This window comes from Perca fluviatilis, chromosome 4, assembly GCF_010015445.1.
Source record: "Perca fluviatilis chromosome 4, GENO_Pfluv_1.0, whole genome shotgun sequence".
In the NCBI taxonomy this organism is placed as follows: domain Eukaryota; kingdom Metazoa; phylum Chordata; class Actinopteri; order Perciformes; family Percidae; genus Perca; species Perca fluviatilis.
Window position 1 is genome coordinate 4,580,342 of NC_053115.1, and position 16,589 is coordinate 4,596,930.

Consider the following 16,589-nt stretch of genomic DNA (forward strand, 5'->3'; position numbering starts at 1 on the left):
CCATCATACTTAATGACTAAAAAAGGGGGAAAATACAAGGTTAAGCTAGTATTTTTGTATAGTATCTTCTTCAAATCATTTTAGAGATAGGTATAGATATAAAATCTAACATTTGTTTTATAAATCAGCTAATAATTCAGTGCATTGTAAGTGATAAAAGGCTAAAAATGTTTCTATCATCTTCCTAAAAACTGTCCTGAAATATGTATTTTTGGTTTGTTTTGTTTGTTGACAGACAAAGCCAAATGGACAAAACCTAATTAAGGGGGGAAAACAACTTTAGGCCATATGGTCAAAATTAAATGATTTAATAATAATGTAATAACTATAACTTATAACAATAACGTATTTCACCAGTAAATTGCTGTTGAACGACAAAAACAACCACCATGGCAAAAGCGTATTTTACAACAACTTTGAATGCACCGCGACGCACCGTCTGTGTTGTTCTTCAGACAAGTAGCTAAACAACGGCAGCAGCACACTGCTTAACATGCTGCTGTTGGATCCTATACAGTGAAATAAATCACACTTTACACCGTTTAGCTCTCAGCATTTTAATCGTGTTTAATCCATCAGCTAGCTAACGGTAGGCTAACGTTAGCTGCCGACGAGTGTAATGTTAACTAGCGTCACATGCTGCGATGTTTCTGTTATTCTAACATTCGTTTTCGGAGCATCAGAGAGCAACGCAGGCATATCAGTGGCGCCGAAATGAGTCACAGAAATCCGCGTTGCTATTCGGTCCGGTAGATACGGGTCGTTAAGGCACAGGTGCCATATTAGCAGCGGGTCTACTCTGTACCAACCCTAGCAACGACGCTAGCAAAGCAAAGCCAGTCCTTCACTAGCCTATGGTGCGGTGTGTTAGAATATATTTGTGAGAGTAAGCTAACAGGATTGTAGAGTTCATGATTTTGACCTTGTTGTCTCGTTTCCCTGGGTTTTGAGAGGCCATCTGGTTCTACAGTGATTTGACATTACAAAAGTAGGGTGAGATAATGCCTGAAATGAAAAGGTCTTCTCTGATCAAAGGGGGAACAGGCAACAAGGTCAGTGTTTTGTAAGCGCGTGATATGTGACACAAAGTATAGTGGAATGACCTGACTCTTGGAGAACTCCGTAAGTTTGAAGGAGATTAAAAAAACACAGAGGTTCAAATTTAACAATAGCAGTCTGTCTTTATGAGCTGGGAATGAGAAGTCGAGGTCATTCGTTTATACAATGTGATACATATCGTTAGACGGATGAAGCAGAGAGAGGGAATAAAAAGTAAAGGTCCTGGGTTAGCCGGCATCAGATGCTGGGGGAATCTCTGTCTGTCTGCTAGGTTTTAGCGATAGGCTGTTTTGTCTTGAAGTAATCTGATCCGTATGCATACGCTTTTGTATTTTGCAATATCATTCACTAAAGCTTGTTATTAACTTTAACTGGACGAATCTTGAGTCTTAATTTGAATCCTGAGTCTTTTCCTCTGATCTACCAGTAAATGAACACTATTCAGTGACCATAGAATTGGAGTCAGATTAAGTCTGGCCTTTTTAGGGCCAGACCGGTCATCGGTCACATTTTAGAATAAAATCTTACAGGTGGTCTCTTTTAACTACAACTTCTTTCTCTGCATTGAGTTGACAACCCTCTCAAATATAGACACACAAACAGAACAAATAATAAAAGTCTCAGATCCACTGTCTGTGATTGCAAAATTCTAGCTTAATTATTGTGACATGACAGCTATCAATATCCAAAGTAGCCGAACGTCATGTCGCCTATTCATGTTTTTTCTCGAAGTTGGCAGTAACATGTCATACGTTTTTCATTAAATATATAGGACTTATAAGAATTTAATCCTTACCGTTTTCTCCGAGGAACCTGTCGTGGAAGTTTTCTTCTCAGCAGCAGAGTTAGTGATATTCATGATAAAATCAAAACGAATAACAACTGTTTGAGAATTAAACCAAAGTTTGGTCTTTGAGTATTTATTTACATTTGCAAATGGAGAAAACACAGTTTCAAAGGTCCACGCAGCACAACTGAAAATGTCTTTCTAACCTAAAGTCTAAACATCCACACATCATATAGTGAAAACCTCTGTTAAGCCAACCCTGCAAACATATCTCTTAGCATGGCCATAGTTGAAAAGAAGACATCATTACAGTCACACCATTGTCTCACCTTCCCCTCTGCTCCTGTTCTTTTCATTAGCCTAAACAACAGTTTACCTCAGGAGACAGAATCCTACGTAGTTCTCACTGTCGTAAACAGTCATCGGCCTTCTCCACTTCTATCTAAGCAAAAGACAACAATGTGAGAAGGTTCAGGCTAGTAAAACTAAATAACTCTAGTAGGCTATAGTTGAGGGCTGTAGCTGTTTCCCTCTCTGGTGCTTTAAAAGTCTACAGGAAGGAGCAGGATTTTGTGGAGGTTTAAAACAATCTTTAAACGAATGGTTAATATCATTAAACAAATGGTTAAAATAAAATTTGCCACCACAAACCGCTCCTTCCTTTGGCACTGGATGAGCCTGCTCACTCTGCTGGTAATTGACTCTAGGGGCAGCGTGCATCGGACACGTGTTCCCAACAACAACAACACCAGGCTGCCCGCAGATGCGCCTGCCTATTAATCGGCTTGATATTGGCCGATGCCGATTATGTAAAAAATGCCAAAAAATCGGCCTACCGATTAATCGGTTGACCTCTACACTCAATGCATGATGACTTGACAAAGGTGAAGAGAGACGCTTTGAAAGACTTGCAATCAGACAATAATCTCATTATAAAACCAGCTGATAAAGGAGGGGTGGTTGCAGAACAGGATGTATCAGATCATTGAACCAAAATTGAGAGACAACTGAGAGATACAGGTGCAGTAGCCATGGGCAGTATGAGAAAAATAAAGTTTTGTTTTTTAACATTAAAACATCTAAACATGTTCTAGTAGAAACACAAGGTCTCCTTTAATTGAGGATGACTGGAAAGCTGAGACTCTTGTGGATTCAATGAAAGTCATTGTAGTGAGAGCATTTTATGAAACTTGGCCTCGTGGTATAAATTGACCTGTTGTGACCTCAAGGATTATCACAGCCTCCTAAAACTTTACATCCCCAACCTAGAGACCTAGGACATTCAGAAAATGGCTTTCACTCTGTAAGCGTATTGCAGTTAGCAAAACCCACATTATTTTGGGATAGATTCAAATGCAGCAGTTTGTCAGCATTCATTGTGTGAACTTTACTCCAATAGTAACATAAATAGGTATAAAAATTCCTAAAGTCTGTCTGTTGTCTGTTTGGTCCTGGGTGGGTACTGTAACTAGACATGTTTTCTATTTCATACGGCTCGACCCTATAATGGACTTTGCTGTTGTTTACTTGATCAAGGCCCTTCATTGCCATTTTCCATCCATCCTCCAGATGCCCTAAGACTTTTTCTTCTTTCCCCATCACACGACTGCATTAACCATCCACACACACGTGTTCCCACCTCCCTCACCTTCAGTCACCTGTCTTCCTGTCTAATTTCGGACTTTGAGTAAATGCAGTCTGCTTACAAAAAAGTGTGAACGTGCATTCATCCTGAGAATCTACACTCCCTCGTTTTAATGCAGTCCAGTACAACAGCTCTGCCACATAGGTCCCCATTTCCATTAAAGCCCATGGCAAGCCAGCCAGAGCCTAACCCCTAAAATGCTGATTTTACTTTAACTAAAGTCTACAAATCATGTAATTATTTGTTTTTATTATGATTTTTTTTAAATATTGTGACATTATTCTCATTACATCACAACTCTTTACACACATACCCACACACACAATAACTTTGTTATCTATAAATCATCTCACAGACCTTGAATACATGAATAAGAATTTCATTCAGGAGTGTGATTGAACTGTGACGCAGAGTGGAGGAATGACGGGTAAATGAAGCAGAGGTTGATGGTGGTAGATGAGAGGCAGCTGGAACCCTGACTCCCACACACCAGACTCCAATCCTGCAATTAGGAGAAGCTACCTAGGGGCAGCGGGCCTACCAGATATAAAGACCTGAATTTCACCTCCTTCACTTCTTCTCACAGACAGACTGGTGTGATATTCAAGACTGTAAGTATGCTGATGGAGTCATACATTACTGAGCAGGAGTAGTTTATGTGTTTAATTTAATTATTTGTGTAATTTGTTTATATGTTTATTTATCTGTTCATAATAGTATACATAACTGTGCAATAATAGTTTGATGCAGAGTCATTACAGGATGCTTAAATCTGTTCATAATTGGTACGTCATGCTCATTGTAGTTATGAACTGAGGTGGATCATTACAAATGTATTTTTATTTTATTTCAATGTCGGTATCAAAAGTAGAGCTATTATTCAGTTACAGATTACTGGTTCAGTACAAAAGAAATGCCAAAAACCCACCCTGTCAATGCAACATCACAGAGTTAGTGGTTTGTCTCTCTCAGAATCATGAAGAACTTCTTGTCTATAAATGATCAGCTCCATCAGGACCAATTTCTGACTTCCAACAACGGGCAGTTTAAGGCTATCTTTCAGGTGAGTAACCCTCTAAAATGAAATGCTCACTCTATATTTTGGTGTGATTGTTTGGATATCAGTTAAATGTCTCTGTTTCTGCCTGCAGGGAGATGGTAACTTTGTCGTCTATGACTCTGGCAACCGGCCTGTGTGGGCCTCAGGCACTGATGGATCAGGTGCTGTCCACGTGCTCATGCAGGCTGACGGCAACCTGGTCGTTTACAACCAGCATGGCCAAGCCAAGTGGAGCTCAGGGACGTACATCAATAGTCCGTGCGAAATGTGCCGTCTTGAGCTGACCGATGGCGGCAAACTGGAGTTGACCAGAAACTTTCAAAGAGTTTGGAGCTCATGATGAAATTATGTCTTCACATGACCTCACAAAGCTTTGTTAAATTGAATGGTTTGCAAGTAAAAGTCATCTTTGAATGTCAGTGTGAATTACAATAAAACTACCTGCTATGTAATCTGGAATCAAAAACATGTTTTCTCACTGTAAATTATTTTCTTTTTTGTGACTGTTTTATTTGTAATGCAAATATCAAAGAATAATGGCAGTTGTACGAAAGTAAGTCTTGGTAAGAAATGCCAATATTTTGATCCATCAGTTCAAAGAACTGAGCTTAAAAACATACATCACACCAAAATCAAAGGCAAGGAAAGAACGTAGTGGTGACCACAATTTTATCTAAAGAGCTGACTTTGGAAAAACAGCTGATTGTTGAGCACCTCTTTTTCTCTATCTCACTGTCTCTCCCCTTCACGGAGAAACCGATGATCAATGATCTACTAGCCTAAAGTGTAACTGAGCTGTGTGTTGTAATATTGTAATCAAATATATAAATGAAAATGGGTTGAGAATAAGTTATATATATATATACATATAAGCCTATACATACAGATCACTCTCAGCGTGAAATGTAGTTCTTGAAGTTAAGTTGCACAGCTTAATGGCAATGGTTATGTATTATTTTAATGCATGCCTTAGTTCGAGGTTCAAGCAGCTGCTTTGGGAAGTCTCCCTTTCAGGTGGAAGATGGTACTGAGGTTCATCAGAACAGCTGGGGACTAGGAGACGGCAAGGACAGTGAGGAAAGGGGGCAGAGTGGTAAATAATTAAAATGAGTTGTCAGGACTTACAGGGAAAGCTGTACTTGTGGCAACTTGGTGCACATTGTTTTGTCTTGTTTTTATTGTTAATTCTGTTTTTGCTGTTTTGAGCTCTTTCACTAGGGATGAGCTCATAAAAACATTAATTAGGGAATCAACTCCATATATATATATATATATATATATATCTCAGGAAATTGTGTAGGCCTACTTAATGTTTTCAGCTCAGTTATTAGAACACCTGACTGACCAAAATATTGGTGTTTCTTATTACTTTGATACAACTTCCAGTGCTCTTTACCGAGATATCTGCATTACAAATAGAGCTGTTTATGTCACTACGAAGCCACAAAGAAAAGAAAAACACATTTAAACAGTGTGAAAATTTGCTTTTATTTGATTCCAGCAGGCAGATTTATTGTAATTCACACTGACATTCAAAGATGACTTGTACTTGCAAAGCATTCAATTTAACAAAGCTTTGGGATTCCATGTGAAGACATAATTTCAGCATGAGCACCAAACTTGTTGACAGTTTCTGGTCAACACCAGTTTGCCGCAATCCGTCAGTGCAAGACGGCACACGTTGCACGATCCCGAGATGTACGTCCCTGAGCTCCACTTGGGTTGGTTACATTGGTTGTAAATGACCAGGTTGCCGTCAGCCTGCATGATCACGCGGACAGCGCCTGATCCATTAGTGCCTGAGGCCCACACAGCCTTGTTTGGGCAACAGGTACAGTCATAGACGACAAAGTTCCCATCACACTGCAGGCAGAAACAGAGACATTCAACTGATATCCAAACAATATCATACCAAAATATAGAGTGAGCATTTCTTTTTAGAGAGTTACTCACCTGAAAGATAGCCTTATACCTTCCGCTGAGGGACATCAGACATTGGTTCTTACAGAGCTGCTCATTTGTAGACAAGAAGTTCTTCATGATTCTAAAAGAGACAAACAACTAAATCGGTGATGTTGCATTGACACCATGTGTGCGTTTTGGCATTTCTTTTGTGCTGCACCAGTAATTTGTAACTGAATAGTAACTCTACTTTTGCTTATTACATTGAAAATTAAAATTTAATTTGTCTACCTCAGTTCATCACCACAATAAGCCTGATGTACCTATTATAAGCAGATTTAACAGCATCGTGCAACGACTCTGAGTTAAGCTACTCTTGCTCAGTAATCTACATATGAATAGAATAGAATAGAATACACTTTATTGTCCCCGAGGGGAAATTTGTCTTGGACACAGTGCCACATCCGTTGCTTCACAACACAGACAATATGTAACATAAAAACATTCTCAGAAAAAAAAAGTACTCCTGTGTGTGTCAGAGTACTGTTAGAATTCTCTAAAAGACGTGTTCGTTCTGATTTCTGAGGACGAAGGAGAGGCTGGGGTCGAATTGAAAGATTATGCAAAAGGTTTAATAAAACAACATGAAAACGACAGTCAAAACACAATTAAACATAAAACATGAAAACACTGTCAGCAGCAGACTACAAACATGCTTCCCCTTGTCGAGACAGAGATTGCAGCCATGCGACATGAAAAAATAATACACTGCAGCTGACAGCGGACCACAGAACCTGTTTCCTTGTCGGGTCCCAGGCTTGTGGCCCTGAGACATTCCCCGGATCACACATTTATTCCCTAAACCTGGGTCGTTCCTCAAATGAAATCTTCCCCTATTGGTCAGATGTCTCTCAAAAGAAAGGTGTACGTTCCCAATCAATCCAACTATATGAATACCCATTCATTGTTCTAATCACGTCTAGCTCAACAGGGGATGGCTCCCCAAAAGCAGAAACAATAGTTACCTTTCCGTGGGGACAATGAGTCTTCGTCATATGCTAAATGTCAGACATGACCTGATTAATTCTTTAGAAGCTAGGTTTTGGGTGAGGCAGTCAAATGCTGATTAGTGTAGTTATTTGATTAGATCTACCTGCAAGCTGCATAACCAAAAGTACATTGTTTTCAAAATGTAAACATGGTTTTAACTTTTTTAACTTCAACAGTACTTACAGTCTTGAGTGTCACACCAGTCAGTCTGTGAGCAGAAGTGAAGGAGGTGAAATTCACATCTTCTTTATATCATCTGATCTGGGGATGGAAAGGGAGTGACAGATGACGTGACATTCTTATCTAGAAGTCCTGACTCTAAAAGTCCTGACTCTACAAGTCCTGACTCACATTTCCCTAGAATTGCAAATTGTGCCTTACAGTAACAAAGACAGAGCACAGGTTACAGTAATCATTTCATATTTATTCAGCAGCCTTTGCACTCTGCTCCATTGTACTATTGTGCAACTGTTTACAAATTGCATTTTTTTTTACATATAGTTATATCTGTAAATAGTAGTAAAGAGGTTACTTCTACAAACAAAACACACAAAGAAGAGAAAGAGTAATTAATGCCTACATGTGTGCGTTGACTCAGCAGAGATAACATTAAATGAAAAAAGTTAGAAGAATAAATATTTGAAAGTGCTACAGAACGCCTGACTGCATTATATCCCATTATGTTTTTTAAATTTTGAATTGCCACCTGTGTTTTCCTTTGCATAAATAAAGACATTTCCACCATTAAAACTGCAGTAGGTAAGATTGTGAAGAGCCAGGACTTTGCCAACAAATTTGAACATCGACAACTTCTCAGTCCCTCCTCCCTTTCTGCTGCAGCCCAAACCGTCTCCTAAGCCCCTCCCACACAACGGAGTTTGACAGGACTGCCGGCATGTCAGACAACATGTTCAATAACTAAACACCAACACAACGTTAACTTTACTCACCAAAAGTAAAACGATGCTAATGTGGTGGCAAATTTTGCTCCAGTTTAAAAGAAAGTTGTGCGACTTGATAAAAATCACTCTTTGGCTGACATATTTTTGTTGCAGCCTAAAAGTATGCATTTGTTACAAATTATAATGGAACACGTACCATGTCAGTCTGTTAATCTCCTGATTACGGTAACATAAATTGGGACACCTGTAGTTAAGTTTAAGGAATCACAAATATTACATGCATTCCTTTTGTCACCTTTTGACCCTGATGAAGATTACGTTGAAAAGTTTTTTTTGAAGAAATCAAAGGACGAGCATGAGTTTTCTTTTGTCTACTGGCATATACGCATGTCCAGTGGTTGTTACCTTGACTGATAAACTACATAAGTTTTTCAGAAATTCTGACTCAAAAGCTCACATTCATGTTTCTTTGTTTCCAACAGAAGAGGAGACAGACCTAGGACACCTTTTGACTATTTGTAAAAATTGACTGACTGGACTGACACTACTGATAATGTGTTTATTTCTCTCCATCGAAAGGAGACTATAGAAAACCCATACAACAGCGTAGGCCTTGTATTCACAGTGTTCACATATTCAGTGAAAGTGTGACTACAAACAGGCATATTCACACGGTAAAAAGGATATTTTTATTTACTAATGTTTCACCACTTTTTGTCTCAGGTACAGCGTTATCTCTGGGCAAAACACACAAATGTGACGTGGATTGATAGACAAATTGTCGACCTGTAGTCATCAAGCTGCGTTCGGACTACAGGCCCCAGAAACATCAGTACACGCTAAAACAGGAAGTAATCGACAGAAATCCGACCGTGTTTTTAACTCTTTATTGACGGATGGGGTTTATAGTTCCATGTTTAGATTCTCCAGCACGTACTCTTATTTTCTCAAGTAACATAAATAAGAAAAATCATTTTTATTATGATTGTTAAAGTTTTGTTTCATTCAGGACCTTCAAGCAGTAAATGCAGTGGGTCTATGCTCGAGCACCTAATGTCTCCCACAGCTAAACATTCTGCAGGGAATGTTACATGTTTTGATTCTCTGTTGTCTCGTCTAACGTTTTTCTTTCCTCAGTGTTCCAGTAGAAAAGATAAATATCGTTTTATAGTTCTGGGTGATGGTAAGCTGTACACCTTGACACACCTTTGTGAGAAATACATTGAGTTGTTAATTAATGATGCCATAAATTACAAAAAGAATAACAGTGTGTTTAAATGTACCCTGGAGAAATCCTTCTTTCTTTGACGGAGGACAGCCAGAGGAGGAGACACACACACACACACACACACACACACACACACACACACACACACACACCACACAAAGATAAGACACAAGCTAAAACCAAACATGAGTAGTACAAGTGAAATTTTGGTTTAAAGAAATTATTTTGATATACATTTTTGTTGAATGTTATATGATATGATGTTTCCTATAACAGGTAACGATTTGGATAAATAGATGTTCAAAGTACACGTGATTCGGTGTGCTTTAGAAGGCTAAAAACTTTAATTTGTAATGAGACTTGGAACTAGCAGATGGTAATTAGTGTTACTTTAATTTGTAAACTATAGATAAAAAAAAGGAAATAAACAATGTATTTTGGGTAATTCATCTTAGTTTAATGGTGATATTGAATAAATGAAGGTTTAAATGAGATTTAATCCTAAAAGCAGTACATTTCATATCGTACTCTAATGAGTTTTTGAGTTGCTGTATCACAAATTGTTTTAACTACATTAGTTGATGTTGACGTTGAAAACTTTACTGAGGTGAAAATTCCCCTAAAGAAATTATTCATTGAACTTTTGTTAACTGATAAGCAAGTTTTGCTGTAAAACCTAGAACAATGTCAATGGCTACAATATTAAACAGATTATTTATATTGCTTTTGAGTCATGAGCTTTGTCATGTCTCAAATAGTAGGGATATAGTATAGCAATGATAAATAAGGGGTTTAATAAAGAGAAAGAGAAAAGTAGCAAGGGAAATAAATAGTGTTAAATGATTTTAGTGTTAAATAATAATTTTTCTAAAGACGTTTAAAACATTTGTTGTGACATCACTGTAGCTCCAGTTTAAAAGATCTTGAATAACCAAAGTGCTAGAACAAGCTGAGAACAAAATTGATAGTTCAACTGTAATCAAAAGGATCATCTACCCCCTGATTGACACAGTAGTGTAAGGGGATGCAATAGTAATTGTTTTTGTTTTGTTGATTCTGATCTGCTCCAAAGAATTTTGCTCTAAAGATTTTCTTTATTTAGACATACGTAGGGAGAGGCCCATAAACAAAAACATCTATTTCTTCCACGGCAGTATAAGGGAAATGATAGGTTAGGGTTGGTTATTGCGTGAGAATTTTCTTCTGCTCTTTTGGCCGTAAGAATCCAGGTGTCAAGCCTGGGGATTCTGTGGTGATAACAACTTCAGGGGGAAGGATTGGCAAATAGACGGTGACCATCGGGATCGTTCCAGTGACATACGGGGCAGTGAAGGTTCCACGGAGAGTCACCTGGATACACGCATCACTACAAAAGGTTCCAGATGTGGAGGAGAGGTTTTTTCTACAACCTGCAACAAGTGACGAGCAGATCCTCTGCTGAGTCACCTACGAGGGAAATCGATTGAGAGATCAGCCTGACAGACGGCGTTTCTGTGCTATCTCTGAAATCAATCGGGAAAACTGGAGTTTTTCTCACTGTTTGCAACACGTTTAGAGAGGAGAAAAACGAGAAGTTTTTCCAAGGAGGAAACACCAGAAGCTACATATTGGTATTGTAGCCTGCTGCTTAAAATCTTTTCAGAAGACAGCAGTGATACTGATGTCTTCTCTGAAAATCACAGCACATTTCAGAGCAGTGACAGCAAAATACACTTCACAATTGTAGAGGACACACCACCTCTCTCTCTGAACACACACACAGGAGCAGAGTGCTCTGACACACACACACACACACACACACACACACACACACACACACACACACACACACACACACACACACACACACACACACACACACAGGAGCAGAGTGCTCTGACACACACACACACACACACACAGGAGCAGATTGACATATAGGACTGCAACAGGTACCCTTCAAGAAGAACATGGGGGGTTTTCCACATTTGTAGTGTGTTTATTCTTCATTACTGCATTTCTGATTTTCTATTGCATTTATGTTTTTTGATTTTTTTGTATGATAAATCACGTGTAACCATTTCTCACAACATTTACATACACCAACACACTAGGAAGACTGGAAGAAAAGGTGAGTGATGCGTTCACTACTTTCCATGTCAAGGAGAAAATGGTGGTTGGAATACAATAAGTACTAGTACAGAGCTAATATTACTGTAATGATTAACTTACGTCCACTCTTATGTTCCAATAACAGGCATTAGGATGGTTGGTACGAATGCTACTAAATTGGGGCTAATTAGGGGTTTTGTACCTTATGTGGTTCCTCATGACCACACAAATCTAACTGATAGATTATTGATAAAGAAAGTAAATTATTCCTAAACAGAAATATTGTTAATATTGAACAAAGTTAAGTATAAAGACCTAGGCCATTTTGTTGTGTGTTTTAGAACTTAGGAAAAGTTCCTTGTGGATCACTTTCCACATTGACGACACACGGACACCATGTTTGACAAGACTTTTGAAAGATTATCTAATAGATACATTTTCTACTAATGCATGACTTGGTATAGTTAAGAAATGTATGCGTGATGTAGGTTATAATGATTCTTGTTATGATTGTTCACTATTCCTTCGCTTACAGAAGTAAGCTATTTTCAGTAAAACCACACATAGAATAACAGAATTTTATTTGTGCTCTGACAGCACTTAATGTTAGAGACAAGGGGGGGTCAGTTTGATTCTGATTCTTCTCAACTTTCACTCTGTGAGAGCTTTGATAATTGCACCGAGCGTGTTTCAATTGATTTATATTAAAATAACCAAATAGGAGGGAAGCATTTGATGGCATTGGATAATTTAATTATCAGCTTTATGGAAAATTTGACTTCGCCGTATGGGTTTGCAGTACTTGGTGTTTAACCATGGGTTGTCAATGGACATACGCATGGGTAGATATGAAATTAGTAAATGTTCACACTTCACACCAGGTTATTTTAATGTTTAAATACATAACACACTCTTTACACAAATTATAAGGCGGTAGTCTGATGTGACATTAACCAGTGACATTCAGGTCTAGGGTTTTTAGCAGATTATGTTTGGTCTTAGGATTTGTTTTTTTGTTTGTTATGTCGTTACCCTAATCAAGAAAAAGAGTTCACTTCATTCTTATGGTAAATATGATTGAGCCTTCTGACGTATTCCGTCTTTCTGAATGAGATAATAATAACCGTCTCTGATACTGTGTGAGATTGATTCATTTTGTTTTATTATTTTACTTTGACTTGAATGCTTGCTACTATTTAAAAGAGTTTTTTTTTTTTTGTACCTTTCCATTTAACATGTAAGAAACAGACATGAATATCCATAAGGTTGAATATTAAGAAGTAAAGTTTGGTTATATGATTCATTCTATAATAAGGGTTTAATCTTTAAAAAGTAAAATTTATTTTTGTGATTATTTTGCAATCAAAAGGGTGAACTGTGGTGGCAAATTTTATTTTAACCATTTGTTTAATGATATTAACCATTCGCTTAAAGATTGTTTTAAACCTCCACAAAATCCTGCTCCTTCCTGTAGACTTTTAAAGCACCAGAGAGGGAAACAGCTACAGCCCTCAACTATAGCCTACTAGAGTTATTTAGTTTTACTAGCCTGAACCTTCTCACATTGTTGTCTTTTGCTTAGATAGAAGTGGAGAAGGCCGATGACTGTTTACGACAGTGAGAACTACGTAGGATTCTGTCTCCTGAGGTAAACTGTTGTTTAGGCTAATGAAAAGAACAGGAGCAGAGGGGAAGGTGAGACAATAGTGTGACTGTAATGATGTCTTCTTTTCAACTATGGCCATGCTAAGAGATATGTTTGCAGGGTTGGCTTAACAGAGGTTTTCACTATATGATGTGTGGATGTTTAGACTTTAGGTTAGAAAGACATTTTCAGTTGTGCTGCGTGGACCTTTGAAACTGTGTTTTCTCCATTTGCAAATGTAAATAAATACTCAAAGACCAAACTTTGGTTTAATTCTCAAACAGTCGTTATTCGTTTTCATTTTGATCATTGATATTTCTAGACGCTGCTGCTTCAAGAAAAAACTTCCACCACACTAACTAGCAGGCTACCGTTAGCCATTTCAGCATCATATCAGACCGACCACTGTGCTAACGTTACTATCATCGTCACAAAGTAGCTTTGTGGACTTTTGACTACTAATAACCAAGTGAAAGATAAATCATTCATGGTAATTATGTTACCTGTTGAGAGGAAATGTGGCTACATCTGCATCGTTCTTCAGATCTTTAAAATCCTGCAGCCACGCCACCTCTGATTATTCACTCCATTATTCACGGAGTTTTGGAAAACTTTTCTGCAGCTCGTGCGCGGGGAGGGGGGAGGGGAGAACGCTATATATGCGTGTACGTGCCTGAGCAGTGATTGACAGGCAGATAGACCACCCCTGTGGCCCTGATTGGAGAAAATCGACCGGGAGCGGTGGAATTTTGCCAATTTTGTCAGTTTCAGCAAATATGACAGAAAGTTAGTTTTATAAGACTTACCTACTGCATCTTTAATTGATGCAGAACAATTCAGCAGAATGCAGGCAATGAAGTGTTTAAAGCTCAGAATATCCTAACCCTAACCCCAGACCCCCGCTTCATGTGTGCCCCCACCAGTGTTCAAGGTCAAGGTCATGGTAGTCTTCATTACCCCCGAGGGGCAATTTGTGGAACAGCCAGGAGCTACAATCATTACAAAACAGCAACAACAACAATACAGTAAGGATTAACCGTTAAGTGCACGTATAGCAGCAGCAACAAATTAGTTTTTTAATCTTAGTCCTTGTAGGAATGTTTTATAAAGAGTGTGTATGTGCTAGTTGCAAAAGAGCTGTGTGCAGTCGAATTGAGGAAGTGGTTAAAAGTACTCAGTACAAATATTTGTTTAATTGTTTAAAGGTTACGAGAACAAGAAGAGGAAGTTGCACCAGACAGAGGACTCCACCCTGTGAGTGTGTGTGTGTGTGGCAACAGAAGAATACACCCATCGAGGAAAAGGATAAAGGTTGAGGGATACTTTGCTAACCTGACCTCCGACTGTTTTGTCTGTAGCTAGGAATACTTAGTGTCTTTTGTGAACCCACATATGTGATTACAACTTAACTGCTGGACTCAGTAAACTTTTCTTAACCTGAATCTATCGTCTCAGAGTTGATCTTTGAGTTTTGGTATCCATAAGTCCTAACAAATACGCGGGAATTAGAGTCATTGGGCCTGTGTCTTTTTCGCCGAAATCCCCTTTCTTCATCCTGCACCTGGGAAAGCTGTACCTGCGACCAGACGGGAGCAACTGAAATACCTGTGACAGAGGGTGGTTGTGGTCTGCCAAGACTGACTCCGCCTTCTTAAAAACTCTTGCTTTAAAGGGGTGATAGAATGCAAAACCAATTTTACTCTGTCATAGTTGAATAACGACAGTTCGGTGGGTAAATAGAACATACAAAGAAGCTCAAAATCCCATTGACACCCCTTTACTATGAAAATCTTATATTTTGAAACTGCCGCTGAAAACGGGCGAATCTCAACAAAGCAGGAAGTTGACGTCAACCTCCCCAGACCTGTACCTTTGTCACGCCCATGGGTGTATTAAGAGAACGGTCACGCCCCAACATTTACATAGGCTACACAACTGACCTGAGATCAGGTAGTCTTCTGAATCTAGGTCACGCAGATCTCTGCTATTCCATTACAAAATTCACTTCTGAAACTTTTTTATGCGAGAAATCAACTATCTAAAGCTCAAATATGGGCTGTTTTACAAAAATGGATGGCAAATTTTGTCGGACTGTGTGTCGGAGTTCAGCGCCGGTGCTGCCTGGGTTGTTGCCTCGCCACCTGGCCTGCCCTCCTTCACAGAACCCGGCCTGCTGTGAGCTCGATTGAGCTCCGTTACGGCTGGCAGCCCACAGCACTCCATACCCGCGCAAAGCACACCCGTCGCTATGGGCGGGCCATAGGGGGCTGGGCCCGCCCCCCAAAATGCTTGTGCCCCCCCACTTGAGGCACAGACCTCTTAAAAAAATTACTTTAATTTTATATTATCATAGTTGCTAATTTTGTGTTGCATTAATGTTGCATTCTTTATCATTAAAACATTAAAAATATAAATAAACAATGGTGTGATTTTTGTTTGATTGATGGGAATCTACACTGCAACAGCCTATCACGGCCTTACTAAAAAGAAAGATGGCTACGACGTGACGTAGCCTACATCAGTGTAGCCGCTCAACAGTTACCGCACATTTTTGAAAGCTGGTTGAGTTTTCGCCGGCTTACTCGCTTCAGTTCGTCATGGATATCCGTGAGTGGTTGAAAAGCCCACCAACATTCTCCTCTGCCAAACTGGATACGACACCGACGCCTCCTGATGTTGTCGTTGGAGAAGGAGCCCCTGGACGACAGTCTGAGCCTGATGCTAGTAGCTCCGTGGAGCCCGACCCTGGGCCTGGCAGGACCTGCAGGTCAAGTGCAACTGCGACTGGGGCAGCATTTGGGCCACAACTAACTGTTGAATCAGGGGGTGTGACGGACAAACCCAAACAGGTTGTGTTGAGGAAATATCCAGTCAAAATGTTTGGTTAAAAAAAGTTCCTCTAGCTGGTATTTGAACAGGGACTGGCTTGCGTAGGCTACTCGGTGGAAAAGGACTCCGCATTTTGTTATGCCTGCAGGAAATTCACATTTGTATCATCGGACGCGACCTTCTTCATTAAGGGGTTTAAGATTTACAGACAAGGGCTTAAATAAGCATGCAGCTTCAAATGACAGGAGGGACTGAAGAGAGGACATGCTGCCTCCACTCAAAGTACCGGTAGGTTCAAAGTCTCTGTGCGTGTGTGTGTGTGTGTGTGTGTGTGCCTCATGGCACATGCATAGCAATGCATATCCTTCTGTTGACTGCTTTAAAATGCAAT

The 16,589-nt window shown here is 39.3% G+C and overlaps 1 protein-coding gene across 1 annotated transcript; it reads left to right on the top strand.

The window, feature by feature from the left end:
* The first annotated feature begins 3,987 nt into the window (after positions 1-3,987).
* LOC120557508 (lectin-like) lies at positions 3,988-5,016 on the top strand. The gene is made up of 3 exons (XM_039797904.1): positions 3,988-4,102; positions 4,464-4,554; positions 4,643-5,016. The coding sequence occupies exons 2-3, from the start codon at positions 4,468-4,470 to the stop codon at positions 4,889-4,891; spliced, it is 336 nt and encodes a 111-aa protein (XP_039653838.1). The 5' UTR covers positions 3,988-4,102; positions 4,464-4,467; the 3' UTR covers positions 4,892-5,016.
* The last annotated feature ends 11,573 nt before the right edge of the window (positions 5,017-16,589 follow it).

What these genes read in the sequence shown, in the direction of transcription:
- LOC120557508 (XM_039797904.1), top strand. Translation starts at nt 4,468, where the DNA reads ATGAAGAACTTCTTGTCTATAAATGATCAGCTCCATCAGGACCAATTT. An exon ending in AGTTTAAGGCTATCTTTCAG is followed by an intron (nt 4,555 to 4,642) that starts GTGAGTAACCCT and finishes TTCTGCCTGCAG; the next exon opens with GGAGATGGTAACTTTGTCGT.